The 20746-nt window shown below is 35.9% G+C and overlaps 1 protein-coding gene across 2 annotated transcripts in view; it reads left to right on the top strand.

The window, feature by feature from the left end:
• The window catches only part of LOC134715457 (uncharacterized), a 38168-nt gene that overhangs the window by 5562 nt on the left and 11860 nt on the right, over positions 1–20746 (top strand). For both annotated transcript variants that reach the window (XM_063577637.1, XM_063577638.1), the window contains exons 2-3: positions 13819–13979; positions 14944–15015. In XM_063577637.1, coding sequence (XP_063433707.1) covers positions 13819–13979; positions 14944–15015 — 233 coding nt within the window. The remainder of the gene's footprint in view (positions 1–13818; positions 13980–14943; positions 15016–20746) is intronic.

Raw genomic sequence — 20746 nt, 5'->3', positions numbered from 1 at the left:
TGGATAAATATTACAACAATAATTTGAAGCATTGTCGCAAATTAGCTTCCTCCCTTGTGTTTTTTTTAGTGGTTCGTATGGATAGTAACAAGCCCCTGTGGACAAGCTAGGCCCATAAGCGTATAGGAAGCCAAGAATCAGAGTAATCTCTGACGGGCACAAGTTAACTGGTCAGCCCCCCCCCCCTCCTTTTTCGTGTGAAAAAGGGTTTATTATACAGATAAACACTAAAAGATGACTTTAGCGGGTACCTCTGTTATGGCAGTCAGTGCCCCCCTCCCCCCCCCCCCCCCAAATCCCATTTATAGAAAGTTGTGGAATCACCATTTGCTACCACAAACGGATCGAAGTGCATTCCTTCCCGACGACATGGGAGAATCTGGCGACTGACATTAATCATTGTTGCCCTGTAATTTTCCCTCTAGAAGTAATCAGAATTATATTATCCGGCTGGCGTATCAAGTCACTGAAATATGCGTCCGAGATTACTTGGACTTAAAACAGCTGTTTTGCCAGACAAGCCCATGAGCGTAGGACGTCAGAGTAATCCTATAGAAAAATTCGGCATCTGATAATTTATATAGCCTATATGAAACCATTTAAATAGACTAGTCCAAATAATTATGACGTCTGGCAAGGCTATTTTTTTTTTTTTTATTTGGACTATTAAATAGACATACATATGATACAGCTGTTGAGTTGAGTAGAACATTCCTTATGAATGGCTAAATCTAAGAAATCTCGGACTACGAAGTGCATGTAAAATATAAGCAAATCTACTTACTGTCAATCCTGTACCAAGTCAGGAATATGACAGTTCTTGTCCATTCGTTTTTGATGCGTTTTGTTTTTTGATTTTGCCATGTGATTATGGACTTTCCAAATTGATTTTCCTCTGAGTTCAGTATTTTTGTGATTTTACTTTTTTCAATACTGAATGAATAGCGATCTATTACGTATATGTTTCTGTTATATCAAAAGATGATAATAAATTGCGGCATACTGGCCACAGAAGTTTTTTTCGTCCTTCCCCTTGCAACCATGTCCACTTCGCTAATTTTAAACATTCTGTTTACATGACGTCATGCGGGTGGGATTTACCGCAATCAGCGTAAAAAAAATAGTGCAAGCACTTACAGTATTAAACATAAGAAAAAACTGATAAATAAGAGAATATTAAATGGGTTATCTGTTTTAATTACTTTTTCAAAAAATATTTATATCGGTATAAGTGATTCTTGAGAATTGATTTCTTATCATGTTTACTGTGTCTGCACGAATCTCTACGCATGATGGTAAACCATCTCTTACGTCATAATATACCTGACGTCATTAGATAAAAGTGTTGGGAAGAAAACAACAAACGGATTTTTGTTGTTGCTTTATTTTTTGCATTACAAAAAATAAGCATTTGAATACATCTATAGAAATTCGGCCAACGGTATATCAAACAGAACTTGTAGGATTACTGCATTTGGATATTTTGCGATGTCTGCACTCCTACAGTTTTGGATGCTTTTTCGGGATGCCAGCATCCCAATAAAACGGGATGCCAGCATCCCAAAATAACGGGATGCCAGCATCCCAATATAACGGGATGCCAGAATCCCAATAAAACAGGATGCCAGCATCTCAATATTACGGGATGCCAGCATCCCAAAATAATGGGATGCCAGAATCCCAATAAAACGGGATGCCATGCAGCATCTCAATAAAACGGGATGCCAGCATCCCAATATGACTGGATGCCAGCATTTCAATATATAGGAAATCCAGCATCCCCAAAAAATAAACAAATGTTTTTACAAAATATATGTAAAACTAGCATCCCAGTAATAGTAAGATGCGCCAGTACATTATTATTTTAACAACAGCATCTACATCAAATTTTAATGCCAGAAGCATATAGAATAAAACAAACAGCATACGTACTATTAAAAGATGCTACCTTATCCAAAATATGAAAGCAATTAAAAAATTAAGAAATACTTAAAAAAAAAATTCAAAATTAGCATCTTTTCATTGAAATATGCTATTTCCTAGTTATTTCACGGAATGTATGGAAAAAAAACTGTACACGAGAATTTGAAATTTTAGGTGAGAACTCATTTACTATTTCACAATGACTATGACTTATGTTCAAATGTTTACTGAGTCCTACTGTTTCTCAATGACTATGACTTATGTTCAAATGTTTACTGAGTCCTACTGTTTCTCAATGACTATGAATTATGTTCAAATGTTTACTGAGTCCTATTGTTTCTCAATGACTATGACGTACTTATGTTCAAATGTTTACTAAGTCCTACTGTTTCTCAATGATTGTGACTTATGTTCAAATGCTTACTGAGTCCCACTGTTTCTCAATGATTGTGACTTATGTTCAAATGTTTACTGAGTCCTACTGTTTCTCAATGATCAAATATTTACTGAGTCCTATTGTTTCTCAATGATCAAATGTTTACTGATTGTTTCTCAATGATTGTGACTTATGTTCAAATGTTTACTAAGACGGCGTGCACAAAGCTGAGTCCACAAACGTAACGTCTTCAAATAGCTAAAATCATTTACGACGTCGGCATTTCCCCCCGAGAAAACGTAAGCGTAACAAAAACACTGGACACGTAGTTTATCACATAATTTTGAAAATAAAAGTTCAACAAGTGTCATTTTTTCGAACAACAAAGTACAGCAAATGCACATTCTGAAGATCTAAGAAAATACATGCTAAGAGCAGTGAAAGGAATTAATAAGCGACTATATCGTAGACCCTATTCAGAAAATAGCGTTAAAACGTCGTTTCTTTAAACTGTAACATAATAGCTAGACATTTAAAAAATTCCGGTGTTAAGTCTGGACTATCGAATCATTCATATTTTGCGGATTGTTTTAAACCTCTTGTTTTGCACATTTGGAATATCGAGTCATTTCGATGTAAGAAAATAGCAAGTACATATTTTTTTTCACCGATTCTTCCCTTTTCTGACATTAATCCTTCCAAATTATTACTTGTTACACATAACGAATTACATTCCAAACTCATCCACAATGTCAGATTTTGAATTTTTTCAGGTGAAGTTCGTATGTTATCATATTCCGAATCCGAAAAAAATTATTGTACGAAAATGCAGGAATATGTTGAATTTGTACAAATTTTAGGTCAAAAACTATATTTTATGCTTATTTAATGTTACAAGTTACATATGTTTTTGCCGTTTTTTCTATGTTCGTTTCATTCTTTATAGATTTAATTTTGATAATCTTTTTAATCAAGTGGATTTTAATAGCTGGCTCTAATCGTTTTATCATTAAAAAAACTTCCTTTTTAAAATATATGTTTGACACGGTTGTATAAAGCTACTTTTAAAAGCGCATTTTACAGGGGCCGTCAACTTTGTGCACGCCGTCTAAGTCTAACTGTTTCTCAATGATTGTGACTTATGTTCATATGTTTTATACTAAGTCCAACTGTTTCTCAATGATTATGACTTATGTTCATATGTTTACTAAGTCCTACTGTTTCTCAATGATTGGGACTTATGTTCAAATGTTTACTAAGTCCAACTGTTTCTCAATGATTGTTACTTATGTCAATTGGTAGTTCTCTTACAATTGTCGACCATAAAAATGTCGAAAGTTCGATTTACTTTTTTAAAAATCACAAAAAGGAGAATTGGTATCAAACCTGATGACTGATAAACAACTGGTCAATAGTGTTTATGTACCTGATACTAAGAAATTTGGTATGGACTCTGGTTTGTGTTTGTATCTTATACGGTAACCTCATATATTTTTTATTTCAATGTACTTATAAATAAGGTCAAGTCGATTAGCTGTGTCCTGCTTTTTTATTTTTTTTTATCTTAAAATAGAATTGTTTACACTATATCAACGTTTTGTCGTTTATTCAATTTGTCAGTATCTGAATGTTGTTATCATGCAAATGATAGTAATAAATCATGTCAATACACCATGTTGACGCAACCTGATGAACAACTCGACAGCTGTCACATTAGAAGCAGGAACAGCTCAATGTATTTGCATGGTCTAACACCTTGCTATGCATGTTTTTAAAAGTAAGGACCAATCGACACATATAATCGTTTGGCTCTCTGTCGTTAACAAAACGAAGTTAATCTTTACGATGGTTTTTATATAACTTCTTCAATAATACAAAGCGTGTATACAATATGGGTTCAACGGTAAATATTCCGAAATATACATCAAATTGATAATTCCAATAAATGTTCTATACAAAACTCAATGAATGTCACTTTAAATGCACGGCGTCCGACCGTACAGCTTGTATCGTGTACTTGGCTGGGGGACTATGGCAAGCACAAGCAACGAGCGACGAATAAACTTTACGTTGTTTAAATCAATCTTTATTTCATCTCCATGCTCTCTGCACTGGCAGACGACAACTCAATGTAATGACAAAAGCTAAAAACATGTTCCACGTTTTCTAACCTAAATGTATAAATTGTGTGAGGCAGTCCCGATAACCAGAAGACCCAAAATAGGAATATAACATCCCCGCCCCAAATTATAAAATTTGGAAAATTTTGTCTGGTTAACGGAAGTGCCGAACACATTACAATATAGTTTAAATGACTGCTTTCTTCCTTAATCCATTATATATTTCTACTTTCATACTCTAGTATACTCTAAGATATTTCATACCATTTCTTGCTATTATTGCTTAAATTAGCATACATGTCTATGGATAATAATAAAATTGATGTGTCAATACTCATGATATTGTATATTTTGCAATGGTAACTTTGCGTTCCTATCTTTGTGAAATTAGTAGAGATCTATACTCTTAAATTGACTTCAAATGAAAATATCAAACTACAAAAGCTTACAACCAGACACTCACGCATCACTCACAATCACACACACATACAAGATCAACATTATCATATGAGACAGTAGATTTTATGTCTAACTCGCACATGAACTTAAGTACCAAGCACAATTTTATGTTCCACAATATATGTCTTAAATGCAAGTAAATTTGGTTGACTTGAATTCAGTTAGTATACAGTAATAAAATATCGGCATAATGGTAGTTGTAGCTTAACGCAGTCTTCTTTTCATATAAATCGTGGAGATGCAATCATCACCAATAAAACTAAAACTAATGTCTTAACGACGGGATTTTCTCTCTGACAATAATCCATCCTAATTGAACATATAATATAGGCGATACAATTATCACCAAACAAAAACGGAAACTAAAGTCTTATTACAACGGGATTTTCATTCTGACTGCACACACAAGTATAATTGAGCACTTATTAAATTATTGGCGATACAATTATCACCAAACGAAAACTGAAACCAACGGCTTTGATATACATAACAACAGGATTTTCTCTCTGACTGTACCACAACATAATTGAACACTTATTTTGATATTGGCGATACAATTATCACCAAACAAAAACGGAAACCAATATCTTATAACAACGGTATTTTCTCTCCGACTGTACATCAGCATAATATAACATTGGCGATACAATTATCACCAAAATACAGTAAATTTCAATGGGAATAGATCTTTGATACACATTATTTACACATAGCGCAATCTAACATATTTTGACTACATAGTCCTCATTCAATTAAAGGAGGTGGTCGTTTAATCATGAGTTCCTGAGCTTTCGGTGGTAATTGTGAACCTGTAAGCCACTCCGCATTTTCGGCGGGTTCACCAACTTTTTGCACGAGATAAAGAAATCCTCCCTTATTTCGCTTTTTCGCCAAAATACGTTTGACTTTAAAAACGCCACCATTGTCTGTTTCCGACGCAACAGAATCTAAATTTGTAAAATCAGAATCTTGATATCTTGCCGGTAAACGAATATTTCTAGAAGAACGTCTAAGTTCATTTACATGTTGCGGATTAAGTTCATCCGGACTATCGTTGCCTTGTGATGCTGACAAATTATCGGACTGAGACACTTCAGCTTCTGTCGTACTGTGAGATGAGCTAGATGTGCTGTCATTTCGAAAATAGGGTGTAGGGTTAGGTTCCCGGATATTGGCAAGTTTTAATCGATTGATATGTACTGGTTGTTTGAATTTACGTTTTCCGTTTGGATCCCGCAAAAGAATTAAATGATCACTCGGTATGTTCGTGACTACAAATGGACCATCGTATGTTTGTTTAAATTTTCTGCCTTGTCCTTGTTGCTCAATTTGCAAATATACGTAGTCGCCAACTGATAATTCCAATTCATTTGTTTTTGCATTTGTCGCCTTTTCCATCCTATCTTGTGCCTCAATAGAATGTTCTTTCACTGAATTTCGAATTGTGTCGAGGCGCTTCTGTTGTGCCACAATGTATGATTTTGTATCGGCGGGTATATTATTCAAATCTGTTGACGGAAATGCAGATAACGGGAAAGCTGGTCTCTTGCCGTATAAAACTTCAAAAGGGGAATACTTTGTACTTTGATTGATTGATGCATTGATTGAAAACACAACAGCGGGTAATATGAATTCCCATTCTTTCCATTTTTCTATATATGGGGTAATGCGTTCCGCCAGTGTTCTGTGTGTTCTTTCGCATAGCCCGAGACAATGATGCATAAAACTCGGTATAAAATCCTGATGAACACCAAACATTTTACATACTTCTTGTGTACAACTTCCTATAAACTCAGATCCTTGGTCTGAAATCAGTGTTTCACATACTCCAAATTGAGATACTAGGCTAAATACTGCATTTGAAACAGTAAGCATATCCTTATTTCGAATAGGCAACACAAATAGATATTTTGAGAACATATCACTTGCAGTGAATAAATATTGGTTTCCGTTCGGAGATGTTTTGAGCGGCCCAAACAAATCAACTTGCCATACCTGGAATGGCTCACTTGGTGTACGATACGGAACAATCTTGGCTTTTGTTTTAAGATTCGTAACTTTTCTGGATTGACAGTCATGACATGACGCAACATAATCTGTAACAATTTTTCCCATCCTAGGAAAATAAAAATCATCTCTCAAACGATCTAGTGTATTTTGAATACCGCTATGACCACCTAGCGGCGAATCATGAACCATAAACAATATCATATCGATCATTTTGTGGGGAACAGCTAACTGATAGGCGGACTTTCTCTTATTTCGATCGGATTTAGCTTTTCTAGTACGATACAGTACACCACTTATCAATATATAATCCGGAGCTTCTAGTAGTATGCGCCGTGCATGTTTTTGAGACAGAGGGAGTTGGTTGTCCTCCAAATAAGCAATAATATGTTTATATTCAAAATCATTTCGTTGTTTATTTTTCACTTGTGCCATGTCCTTTAAGTCATTACACAAATCATTATGATTCTGATCGTCAGTTTTTCCCTCATTTGACGACTCCGCAGAATTTGCACTTTTAGCACTGCCACTTGTGGTCTTATTTTTGATAATGCGCTTCCGTGTAATTTTCTTTTTGTTTTCCGTGGCTGTAAGCTCATCAGTGTCGGCGTCATATGGGTCCTGATTTTTGTCGCAAAATAGTACTTGAACTACCGGTATTTTCTTTGCAGTATGTACAATATCGTTGTCGGACATATCATTAGACGTATATTTCTGATTTTTAAATAATTCCGCGAAGTCTTGACCACCTGGTAATTCAATTTCTCCGACTTCATCAGTTATATACGGGAAATAAGGATCTTCTTCCGTTGGACTTTCAGCTTGTAAATTGTGTGGGTTTTCACAACGAGACAAAGCGTCCGCAACCTGCATCTGCTCAGCAGGTTTGTACTCAATAACGAATGAAAATTGTTGTAAAACGGCAAGCCATCTTTCATAAATGGCCCCTTTAAATTGTTTCTGAAAAAGAGGTTGAAGCGCCTGGTGGTCACATTCGACTATGAATTTAACACCCCTTAAATAATCGGCACAATCTAGTACGCTCGTCACCATGCCTAAGAGTTCAAACTTTGTCGGTCCATATGATTGTTGCCAAAGCTTGAGAGATTTTGAACCAAAGCGGATTATTTTCGGTTTACTAATTTGTGAATCTCTTTGGTAAAGCATATATCCAATGCCTCGAGAAGACGTATCCACTGCCAACCGAAAAGGTAGATCAAAAGACGGAAAATTTAAAATTTCAGAATTAGCGAGACGTGTTTTCAAATCATTTAACGCCATTCTTTGCTCAGATTTCCATTCAAAACGTTGATTTTTCTGCAAAAGTCTATTAAGTGGGTAAATCAGGGCACTAAAATTTGGAATGAATTTCCTAAACCAGTTGAACATGCCGATAAGACGACGGAGCTGTTTAACATTTTTCGGTTCCGGGTAATCTGTTATACCCTGCACACGGTCCTTGGGAGGGCGTATACCGTCCTTTGATAGCTCATGTCCAAGAAAAACGCACTTCTGGTTTGCAAAGTAACACTTCTTTGCACCTAACTTTAACCCTGCTGATCGAAATCTCTCGAAAATCTCGTTCAAGTCGTATAAGTGCTTCTCAAATGTTTCAGAGCATAGCAGAACGTCATCCAAGTAACACAGACATGTTTTAAATTTTAATCCATGGAGCACCTTGTCCATTAAAAGCTGAAAAGTATTAGGGGCAGTTTTCAGACCCATCGGTAATCTCTGAAATTTGTATGTGCCGAAGCAAGTGTTAAAAGCCGTGTAACGAGTTGAATCGGGTGATATTCCCATTTGGAAAATTCCACTGGAGAGATCAATAGATGTTATAAAATTTGGTACCAAATCGGACATAGATTCAGTTAACTCTTGCAAATTTGGAATTACGTACTTAAAATCCTCTGTTTGGATAAATGAAATTCTTTACAAAACTCGGCAACCATATTCACACTTGAATCATCTGATTTACTCGAGTTGAAAGGAACGTCCTGTCCTTCAACAATATCATTGCGTTCAGTCACAAGTTCTATATTTTGTACTTTTAAACTTTCCGTATTGTCACTCATCCTAATATATGAATTATCATTTGATAAAACAGTAAATTCTGCAATATTTTTGCCTTTGGGCAGTGTAATACGAACATTACTTGCATTCAATATCTTTATAGGAACCCTGTGATTAGGTGGTACAACAACAAGCGATTTTGCTATCATAAGTCCCTGATGTACCGCAAATTGACTATTCGAACACACCCCTTGTAACCCTACCATTACAAAATTTGGCACTTTGCCGTACGTCAAAAGCTCAGTGTTTGGCTCAATGAAGATTTTCTTTGTAGTCTGAACATGTATATTCTTTACACCATAAGAAAAATCACTAAAATCTAACAACACTCTATGAGTCCGTAAATATTCAGTCCCCAAAATAAGCGGATGCGAAACAGTTGGGAGAATGTAAATATCAATAATTTGCTCCTGGTCATGAATGATTGCTTTTAATTTCGCTGTTCCGAACACTTTAATCTTTTCGTTATTAGCTATATAGTCTTATTTCAGGATCGGATAATTGTTCAAAAGAAATTTTCAGTTTATCAGAAATTGAATCAAAAAGGTTCTTTGAAATGACATTGATTGAGCTACCTGTATCTATAAGCGCAGCTACATTTAACTGATCAAAAACAACTTGCATATACAAAAACTGAGAGTTAGCAGTATCGCCGGCACTTACTACGGAAACCCCGGACGGCTGTGCCTGTCGACCGGGTTCATTTGGTTTCCCTGAATTATAGCGCTAATTGTAAAACAAAAGGCTGCGGTATGACCAAACTGGTGACATAGCTGACATTGAGCGCTCGGCTGTGACGGACCGGCACTGTTCCAGTTACACACTCGTTGAAAATGACCCAACCCTTTACATTTTCTGCATTCTGCGTTATCAAACCTAGATTGATGGGAAAAGCCATTGTTTGGAGGCATTTCATTTCGTGTATTTGATTGCTGACTAGTATTCATTTTAGACACAAGATCTGTAAGCAGCTTTATTTGCTCCTTCATTTCGCTTAGCTCTGAAGCTTTCTCGGGTGGTCCCACATGCTGATGTTGCGGCTTATGTTTTATTGCATTAACAACATCATTATGTTGGCGATATCCACATGCCTCGGCCATTTTAGCTGCTGTTAGAGAACTTTGAATATCAATCGGTTGGCCAGCACGGACAAAAAATGACATCTTATCTGGAAGCCCACTAATAAATTTAGCTACTACCTCATGATGATCTGGCTTTTGCAAAATTTGTGCTTTTTCTAGTATCTGACTATAATAATCCTCGAGCGACTGACCAGGGGACAAGACCAAACTTTGAAATAACTCGCTCTCCATTATTACAGTTGCGCTATGTAAATTAAAATTAATGTATTTTTCTTTAAACAAAACACAAATATTTTGCCAAGACTGTTTTGACTCATCACTTAAAGAATTGAACCATGTAAGTGCGGGTCCTTTCAGATGTAAGTGAAAAGCGGCTATTCGGCGTTTGTCCTGCTCGGCTAAGTCGTGAAGTAATGCATAAGATTCAAATTCTGCTAAAAACCGCTTAGCATTATCCTGTGGGTACCCCGAAAATGTGCTACATTTAGCCAATTTATCCATAGTTAACAATTTAGGAAATGACGGTAATGGTACAGGCGTATCTGGGACTTTAATTATATTAAATGGTTGAGGGGTAGATTCGCCTTCGCCACCTGGCGTGGGAACAGTATCATTTATTGGTGCAGAAACAACAGAGGACTCGGATTGGTCAAGGTCTGGAAACTCGTTTTCCTCAATAAAACTATCATTTAAAATGGAAGAATTATCGTCGTCAAGATTACTGTTTAAAGGAACTGTAAAACTTATATTCATTTCACATGATCGGCCCACGTGGCGAGACAACCCTCACCAATACTGTGCAATCCTACCTTCATGTATTTATAGATATAGTCAAACAAATAATGATTCAAGAATATATGGCGAGGCAGTCCTCACCAAACGACCTTAAATTCTTCCCTGAATTGGTATACAATACTACAAGTGGCGAGGCAGTCCTCACCAATTAATACACCAAACGGATTCTTGTTGTTGAAACAGTTGAAGTGGCGAGGCAGTCCTCACCAATAAATATCATCTATATATTAGCCAACTTTGAAACACTCATTTTACCATAACGATGCAGAAAATAAATCAGTACTGTCAATCTCAACAAGGTCACGACGTGCGGTCAAAAGACACAAAATTGTCAATCAATTGTTACCTGCTCGTCTCCTCAAAATTTCAGGAAACGTAAAAAAAATGTCTGTAAACTTATTTATCGTCTTTTAAAATCCTCCACCATATCGTGTACTTGGCTGGGGGACTATGGCAAGCACAAGCAACGAGCGACGAATAAACTTTACGTTGTTTAAATCAATCTTTATTTCATCTCCATGCTCTCTGCACTGGCAGACGACAACTCAATGTAATGACAAAAGCTAAAAACATGTTCCACGTTTTCTGACCTAAATGTATAAATTGTGTGAGGCAGTCCCGATAACCAGAAGACCCAAAATAGGAATATAACACTTGACCGCTGATATCCAACTTACCATTTGCAAAGAAACAACATAATATAAATTAAAAACCAATTGTTCAAAGAACAATTGAAGGTCTTTCCACTAGTAAAGAACTATTTTGATATTGATATAGGAAAATTCAGTTAATAATGTTAGTTCCTATGGCTTTATGATGTATTTATATGAATTTAAAGCAAAGGTCAAAATCTAGAACGTCCTATTAACCTATGACATTGACCTCAATTTCAAGGTCACAAACCAGGGAACTCAAATCAAAAGACTATAGGTCTTATTTATAGTTGGTTAATGAGTTATATCACCATACGCATATTTTTTAATACAAAGTGGGGGGGAAACTCCCTTTTACGTTCAATGTACCCTTGCAATCAAAATTTACGTGTAACGACATGTCGCAACAAACAATTTAGGTAAAATAATTTGTCGTAATCTTATACAGTTTCTGGAAATAAGAGATAATAAGTCAATTTCAAAAATTAGAATATGACCTTGACCTTTGACCTTGACCTAATTTTCATTTTTTTTGGACCAAGGACTTCAAATCAAAAGATCCTAGGTCTCTAGCACTTATGGTTTACAAGATAGACATGCATATCACTTATATCAAATGCATAAGGGGAAATTACTCTTATATGGAGCGCTCATATCGCTTCAGTCAAAATAGGATAAATCACGCGAAGGATATAACGAGCATTTTTGTAAAATAAATTTGTCATAATATTTTACGGTTGCGAAGGAGTTGCGCTCACAAGGAAAACAGTGTTTGGGGAGATAACTCCTACAAAGAAAAGTATTCGTTTACGCAGGGTAAATTTCAAAAGCGCATAAACTGTTCGATATTATATACCAAAATACCTAAGTGACATATTGCGAAACAAATGTTTATCGCAAGAACAAAATTAGGCGGAAGAAAAAAAACAAAAATTCAAAGAACAATTGATGGTCTTTCCGCCAATAAGTATCTATTTTGATATGAAAATATTAAAATTCAGTTGAAAATGTCAGTTACTATGGCTTAATGATGTATAAATATGAATTTCAAGCAAAGGTCAAAATCTAGAACGTCCAATTAACCTATGACCTTGACCTCAATTTTAAGGTCATAAACCAAGGATTCCATATCAAAAGACCCTAGGTCTGTATTATGTATGGTTCATGAGTAATATCCCTTTACGCATAATTCTAAATATAAAAGGGGCAAAAACTCCCATTTATTGTCTACGCACCCTTCCAATCAAAATTTTTAAGTTACGACATGTCGCAACTAACAATTTAGTAAAAATAATTTGTCGAAATCTTATAAAGTTAATGAAAAAGAGTGAAAATAAGCCAAAATCAAAATTTTGAATTTGACCTTGACCTTGACCTTATTTTCATTTTTTTGGACCAAGGACCTCAATTCAAAAGATCCTATGTCTCTAGCACTAATGGTTTACAAGATAGAAATGCATATCACTTATAACAAATGCATAAGGGGAAATAACTCTCATATGGAGCGTTCATATCGCGTCGGTCAAAATAGGACAAATCATGCGAAGGATATAACGAGCAATTTTGTAAAATAAATTTGTCATAATATTTTACGGTTGCGAAGGAGTTGCGCTAACAAGGAAAACAGTGTTTGGGTAGATAACTCCAACAAAGAAAAGTATGCGTTTACACAGGGTAAATTTCAAAAGCGCATAAACTGTTCGATATCATATACCAAATATCTAAGCGACATGTTGCGAAACAAATATTTATCACAAGAACAAAATAAGGCGGAAGAAAAAAAAAAAAAAAAAATAATCAGAAGAAAAACAATAGGTCTTTCCACAGAAAAGTGGAAAAACCTAATTACGTAATCTTACTTGTATTAATGAAAGGACAAGGTTCATTTATGGCACAAAATGGCCTAAAAATATCAACTTTTTCATAAAACACCAAAAAGTTAACGATTTGATTCGTAAATGGGTATATTTCAAAATTCTCATTGCTATAAAATAAATCATATCTTTTCATAAAAGAACATAATTAGATATTCTCCAAAATAGGCCCATTTTGGACATTTTGTTAAAATGTGATGAATGTATTCAATTTTCACACCTTAAAGCTTTAGGAAAACCTTGGTCGCCACTTATAGGAAAAATATATGATGACAAAAAATGGACAATGCTACGATTAAAATTGATTAACTTTTTAACATGTAGAAGCTAACAATTTTGAGAACAAATAGTCAATTGCTTTTAGATAAAGTTTGAATTTCCACGAAATAAAACAAAGAGGAAAATATTGCTGTCACAAATAATTCCTGTTATAATCAAATCTTCTTGTAATTACAGGAACAGAAGAAAAGTCGTCTGATAGAAAAGACCGTCCATCTCCTGTCCATTTTCATAATAATAAGCTTGACACATGGTGCAGTATATACACAATGGCTAATTCCATATATTTACACAATAGTCACACCAATACTTCTGATGATCCGTGTGGTAATGTATTGGTGAGTAATAAGGATTTTGTTCTTTTGACCTTTGGTTCCACTACTGTCCAACGAACAAAGTCAGTTCAAAATATATCATCATATGTCCATGCATGCTGATCTGTAAAAAGGTTTGTAGGAAAAAGATAGTTACTTACATCCACAGCATTTGGACTCTGCAAGCAAACCACATTTCCTTAAATTTCCGTTTGCATGTGTTTAAAAATAGATTGTGTATTAATTATTCAAATAAAGCGCGACTACAAAGTAAAATCACTTCTTAAAACAATTCAAAAAATTTCATTGTGAATGATATATATAGTGGTATTGTCATGAATTGCGTTGAATTTAACAGTGGTATAGCAAACATCGAATTCCAACACAAAATGTTTTCACACACTATAGAGGAGGGACAGCAGAGATGGCGTGTGCAAAACTTTTCATTTCACGTGGTACGATTTCGAAATTTATAACAGTTCAGGATTATTGTTCATACAACCTAACACAACAAAAGTTCGCATTAAGTCTCCAACCGTTGCTGCGGGGGTTGCTGCATGGTACGACACTGAAAAACTACGATTGTCAAGAATGACACGGTGAAATATATTTGTCAAATACGTCAGAAAAGATACGTATCCCTTACACATAAACACTTCTTTTGTATTTTGATAACATTCAGGATAAAATGAAAATGTTTCACCCAAGTGTGAAACTTTGAATTATTATAATAGACTGTAAATACCTTCTTTAAATTACCTTGGTAGGAAATCAGTTCTATTGGGAATTGACTCTAGACAGCTCTTTCAAGGCTAAATTAATGTTACTAATTAATTTACATCAAACATTGTAAAATTATTGTGCACCCTTATGCAGAGCAATACTCTTTACATTAAAGTTTAGAAATTTTGAAATCTTATAAATAGCATTTCCAGATGTATTGAGACATTGCTGTAATTTGCTTGATTTTTTTTATCTTTTCTTTTAGGAAATTGAATTACCAGTATTTCTTGCTAGATTTCTGTTACTTTGCAAACATTTTCGTCTTTGTGCATATTTGGTAAGTTATAGTTATAAAGCATATTTGGTAAGTTATAACCAATTGAATTAGAAGTAACTTATTAGAAATAATAAAAACGAATATAAAGGGAACCTACATGGTTATTTTAAAGTATATGATTGGGAGATAAAGTCGTGACACAACATACGAAACTTGATTGGGTTGTAGACTAAACTAAAACAGTGTATATAAAGTGCGAATCCAGCTAGTTCATTTTTACTGTTATATGCGGGTATGTCTATTGTAGAATAAAGGATCATGGGAAAACTGTATTTGTTTATGTTTTGAACATATCAAGTTAAGTGATTTGAAGATAAGTTTTAACATATTTTCATTGTGATATGTCTTTATAATATACAAACATAGCATTAAAGTTCAAATAAGTGTTATAAAAACATCATAATATAGCATATCGATTATTGAAAGCGATCCATTTTAACTATAGATGCGATGAATTATCACTGTTAGTGCAGTCAATATTAATGTAGAATTTTCAAAGATGCGAGGAATTTTTATTGTAGATTTATGTGATAAATGCACTTGCAACAAAGTAAAAAACTTAGTTTTGACTTTAGGATTTATGATACATGTATTTTCAAATTAAAATACAAACTCCTCATTCATTATTCATCAAATATATAGCTTTTCAAGCTTGTAAAAACAAAAGCGATTCTCAAAATGAAAATTCTAGATCCGCGAATGGATTCTACCGCAGAGGTAAAACCATGCACATTTGGGTTATTGTATACGAAATGCATGCTACAATTCATTTTTGTTGATTTTAGACCCTTTGGAACTCTATGTGGGCTATTTCAGCAACTAGGCAAAAAAAACTAGATACACGGTTAGATTCAGCATGTCAACGAATCCCAAATATCTATATTAAAGGACTTTTGTCTATAAATTTGGACCCCACAAAATTGAAAAATGGACCAAAATATAAAAAAAAATGCATGCATCGGATACATTTGTTATTGAAGGCATGACTGTAACAATAGGATGAATATACAGAATTATCTTATTCTGGGGATCTCATTGGGGGGTTCTGATCCCTGATCCCACTTACTGTTTTGGCAGATTCCCGTATTCCGCTTATTGTTTTGTCAGATTCCCGTATCCCGCTTATACTATGCAGTTCTCATTTTCTGTAATTATCCGTGTCCCGCTCGACTTCATTTCTCGTTTTCACGACACAATCATTTGACTTTCACCTGTCACGCTTGCAAAAAATCGGCATTCCGGCGTCACGCTTATACCCACTATTTTACTTGATTCTGACTCATATTAAGCCCATTATAAATATATTAAAAAAGTAGCGTGGATTTTTTTTTATCCCGTCTCGTTTCGTTTTTGAGCCATATATAGATGTCGTATGTGACAATGAGACAACTCTCCATCCGAGTCACAATTTATAAAAGTAGACCATTAAAAATATACGTCAAAATACGGTCTTCAACATGGAGTCTTGGCTCACACCGAACAGCAAGTTATAAAGGGCTTCTGTGTAAAACCTTTTAAGCGAGAAAACAAAGGTTCAATCTATATTAAGATGTACGTAATTAGTGGTGAAGTGTCATGGAAATGGATAAAAAAAAATAAGGATAAAGATCCCTATACGCTTTATAAGGAACTAAATGGAATACATTTGAAATAAATGTTATTTCTATTGAATTTATTAGAGTCTTTTAAAACCAAACTTTCCTCCGTAAGTTAAATTTTATCAAATCTTTCTCTTACTTTATCTATTGTATGAGCAAGTCGGCCAAATTAAGGCTTTACAGCTAATTTCCTAATGCATGTAAAGCAAAACTTTGGTTGGCTTGCTTGCTTTGTTTGTTTAATTGTTTATACAAACTTTGTAAATAAGATTGACATTTTAAAACAATATGAATAGGCATAGTTTAACCTGTTTTTTTTAATATTTGAATTAAATTGGGTGTTATCATACTGATTATCCAATAAAAGAAAAGCAAGCATGTCAACTAAAGTCTTGCTCTACATGCTTAAAGAAATGAGCTGTAATAGATTAAAAAAATAAAAAAATTATACAGTGAAAATGCACCGCATATACTTCTTCTTCTTCTTCTTCTTCTTCTTCTTCTTCTTCTTCTTCTTCTTCTTCTTCTTCTTCTTCTTCCCGTTACGAGTCGAACTCTGTAGTAAAGTGTAATTGACTCGGGCGCATCTCAAACAGACAGGAGGCCACTCCTCTGGCCAAAAGTAAAAGTCCAGGAAATAATCTGAACAGTATTTACAATAAAATATGGTATTAATTACATCTATGTACACTGGTTATCCTGCTGTCTATTTCAGATGTGGCTGGGTCCAGGGGATGGTATTCACACTGGCCCTGAAGTCCTCTAGGGATCCGGACTCCACTACAGATTCGGGGAGTTTATTCCATTCTCTAGTTGTTCGTGGGAAGAATGAGTGGTAGTATACGTCCCTCTTCACTCTAGTTTGTCTAAGTTTGTGGTTGCCCCTGGTCCTACTGTCTCCTGTTGTGTACAATGTAGTATTTGGCTGGATCAATGGCAATCAGCTGGTGTTGGGTCTTGTAACACAGCACAAGACTCTGTTTCCATCGTCTGTGTTGTAGTGATTCCCATTGAAGTTGGTCCAGTAGCTTAGTTACACATCCAGGAGAATTGTCCTGGTAGCAACTATAAACAAAGCGAGCTGCTCGTCTTTGTACCTGCTCTATGTCACGTATGGTGGTGATTTGGTGAGGATCCCATACTGGGGAGGCATATTCCAGGGTTGGTCTTACAAGCGTAGAGTAGGCTGTGGCTTTTGTTGCTGAAGTACACCTACCAAGATTTCTCCGTAAGAAGCCAAGTGTCTTTGAGGCTTTCCCTATGGTCTGGTTGATATGGTTGGTCCAGGTGAGGTCTTTGTTGATAGTGAGCCCCAGGTATTTCCCGCTGTCTATTGTATCTAATGTGTGTCCATGGAGTGTGTAGGACCTCTGGTGTTGATGACGTCGTCCTGAGACACGGATGACTGTACATTTCTCCGGGTGGAAACACATTTGCCACTCCTTTTCCCATTTTTCCAGCGAGTTTAGGTCTTTTTGCAGCAAGTCTGCATCTGCTGTATTCCTAATGCGGCGGAAGAGAAGACAGTCATCTGCAAACAGTCCAGCGCTTGATGTTGTTGCTTCAGGGAGGTCATTGATGTAGGCCAGAAAGAGTAAGGGGCCCATCACAGTGCCCTGAGGTACTCCAGATACCACGTCAAGAGGGTCCGACTTATGGTTTTCAAGGATTACAGACTGAGTTCTGTTAGACAGAAACTGTTTAATCCATTCCAGCTGGGGACCTCTTACCCCGTAATAATCCATTTTACGAAGAAGTCTGGCGTGTGGTACCTTATCAAAGGCCTTGGCGAAGTCTAACAGGATGATGTCAATATGGTCGCCGTCCTCCATGTTCTTAGCTATTTCGTTTATAGTTATCACCAGCTGAGACTCGCATGACCGTTTGGTTCTAAATCCATGTTGTTCATCGCAGAGTATGTTGTTTCGGTCAAAGTGGTCCAATATAGAGCTGTGTACTATGTGTTCAAGCAGCTTACATGAGATGGATGTCAGGGAAACTGGACGGTAGTTTGCAGCTGTATGCTTTTCCCCTTTCTTAAAGACTGGGACTATGTTGGCTGTCCTCCAATCTTCTGGTACTGATCCCTTGTCCATTGACAGTTGGTACAGTCTGGTCAGGTAAGGTGATAGTTGATCAGCCGTATTCTTTAGGATGAAGGCTGGTATGTCATCCGGGCCAGTTGCCTTGGACGGTCTTAGTCCTCTAAGTAGTTTAGTGACACCATTCTGGCTGATGTTTATTGGTCTCATGGTTGGATATGGACTCGGCCCTTTGTCTGGCATGTTGTTTCGATCTTCTTGGGTGTATACTGAGTGGAACTGGGTGTTTAGTATAGCAGCTTTTGTTGGTGTGTCGCTGTGTAGGTATCCGTCTTTATTTTTTAGGGTTGTTATTCCTGACGATTCCTGTTTCCTACTCTTTATGTATGACCAAAATCTTTTAGGGTTCTTGTATAAGTCATCACTGACTATATTTTGCATGAAGTTTGTATGCGCTCGTCTAGACTCTCTTTGAAGTTCAGCTTTCATGTTTTTATACCGCTTCCAGTCCTTTGTTGAGTTGGTGAGTTTAGCTTTAGAGTAAGCTCTTTGCTTCTGTTTGCTTAGACGTCTTAGTTGGGTATTCATCCAGGGATGGCTCTGTCTAGCAAGTGATGTTTTTGTTGGTACATATTTTTCCATGGAATCCTTTATAATTTGTTTAATTGATGTCCACATGTTGTTAATATCATCAAAGTTTGTCTTTTTGAAAGTATCAAATTGGCTGTCAAGGTGTTTCCCTATACTCCCCAAGTCTGCTTTCTTCCATAGGTATATTTTTCTCTTTGATGGTTTTGGTTTGTTGACATTTGCTGATATGTCCACTAATACTATGTCATGGTCGCTATTTCCTATAGGTGGCAGTGTTTTACATCTCTCTATGTGTCCTGGATGGCTTGTAAACATCAGGTCGAGTATGTTGTTTCCTCTTGTGTTGTTGTTGTTTATTTGCTGGATTGACAAGTCAGCTGACATCTGTAAAAATGCTCGATTTATTGATTGTGGTAGTTGGTTACCTTTAATCTCATTTCTTTCCCAGCTGATATCAGGAAGGTTGAAGTCACCTCTAAGGAGGAATGTGCTCCTTTTGTTGTTGTTTCTCAAATTTTGAATCTCTGTGATTGTTCTCTCAACATATTTACTGTCTGTCTTATTTGGTGGTCTGTAAAAGCTAGTAATTATGTATTGTTTGGTTCCTATCTTTATTTTGCCTGTTATCATTTCTGCTTCTTTGCTTATAGATACTTGGCTCATTTCCAATTCATTTTTTGCTGCTATTAGTACGCCACCATGAGGGTCTTTTTCACGGTCACGTCTAATGATGTCATATCCAAGTTCAGGTGGAAAAATTTCTCGATTACCAATTTTGTTTGATAGCCAAGTCTCTGTTCCAATAATAATATCAGGATTGGTGGTTTCTATAAGAATTGGTAGTTCAGTACGTTTGTTCTTTATACTTTGAAAGTTTATAATGAGAGTTCTTAGAGCTTTTTTGTTCTTGTTTCCAGTTTTTGTTTGTTTGACTCTTTTTGGCGATGATGAAGCTATGGGATCTCCAATACTTATGTTGCTGTCATCTTGGTTGATTGATGATGACTTGCTCTCATTTGAGATGGACAGCATTGAAAAGGTATTACTGTCTGCTGAGTCAATTAGGTCATACAAAACAGTTGTATGGTTAGGTGCATTACATACCATACAATACCAAGAGACTGAGGTATTTGCTAATTTTGAGTATTCCTGGGTGTTGATTCCTGCACATGTATCATGGTACCATGTGTCACATTCATCACAAGCAAGGGCTTTCTCACCCCATTTACATGCCTTGGTGCATGTCCCGCATGGATATTTAAGTTGGCGGGGGCCTGGATTTAATTCAATTCCAGCAATTAAAAGTAGAAGTGTTCGATATAGGCTGGTATTATAGTTCTCACTAAATTTAATTGGATACCGGTGTATTTTGTTTACTCTGCACCAGTGAAATATGCCCGTGTATGGGTGGCAGTTATCTTTATGTAGTAGTGAAATATTGTTTGTTTGATCAGGGGCATGGTGTTCTGCTATTTGAGCGTTGTATCTTACCACCTAAAT

This window comes from Mytilus trossulus, chromosome 4, assembly GCF_036588685.1.
Source record: "Mytilus trossulus isolate FHL-02 chromosome 4, PNRI_Mtr1.1.1.hap1, whole genome shotgun sequence".
Taxonomy (NCBI): Eukaryota; Metazoa; Mollusca; class Bivalvia; order Mytilida; family Mytilidae; genus Mytilus; species Mytilus trossulus.
The sequence above is the reverse complement of the archived record's forward strand: the minus strand, read 5'-3'. Positions and strand labels throughout refer to the sequence as shown.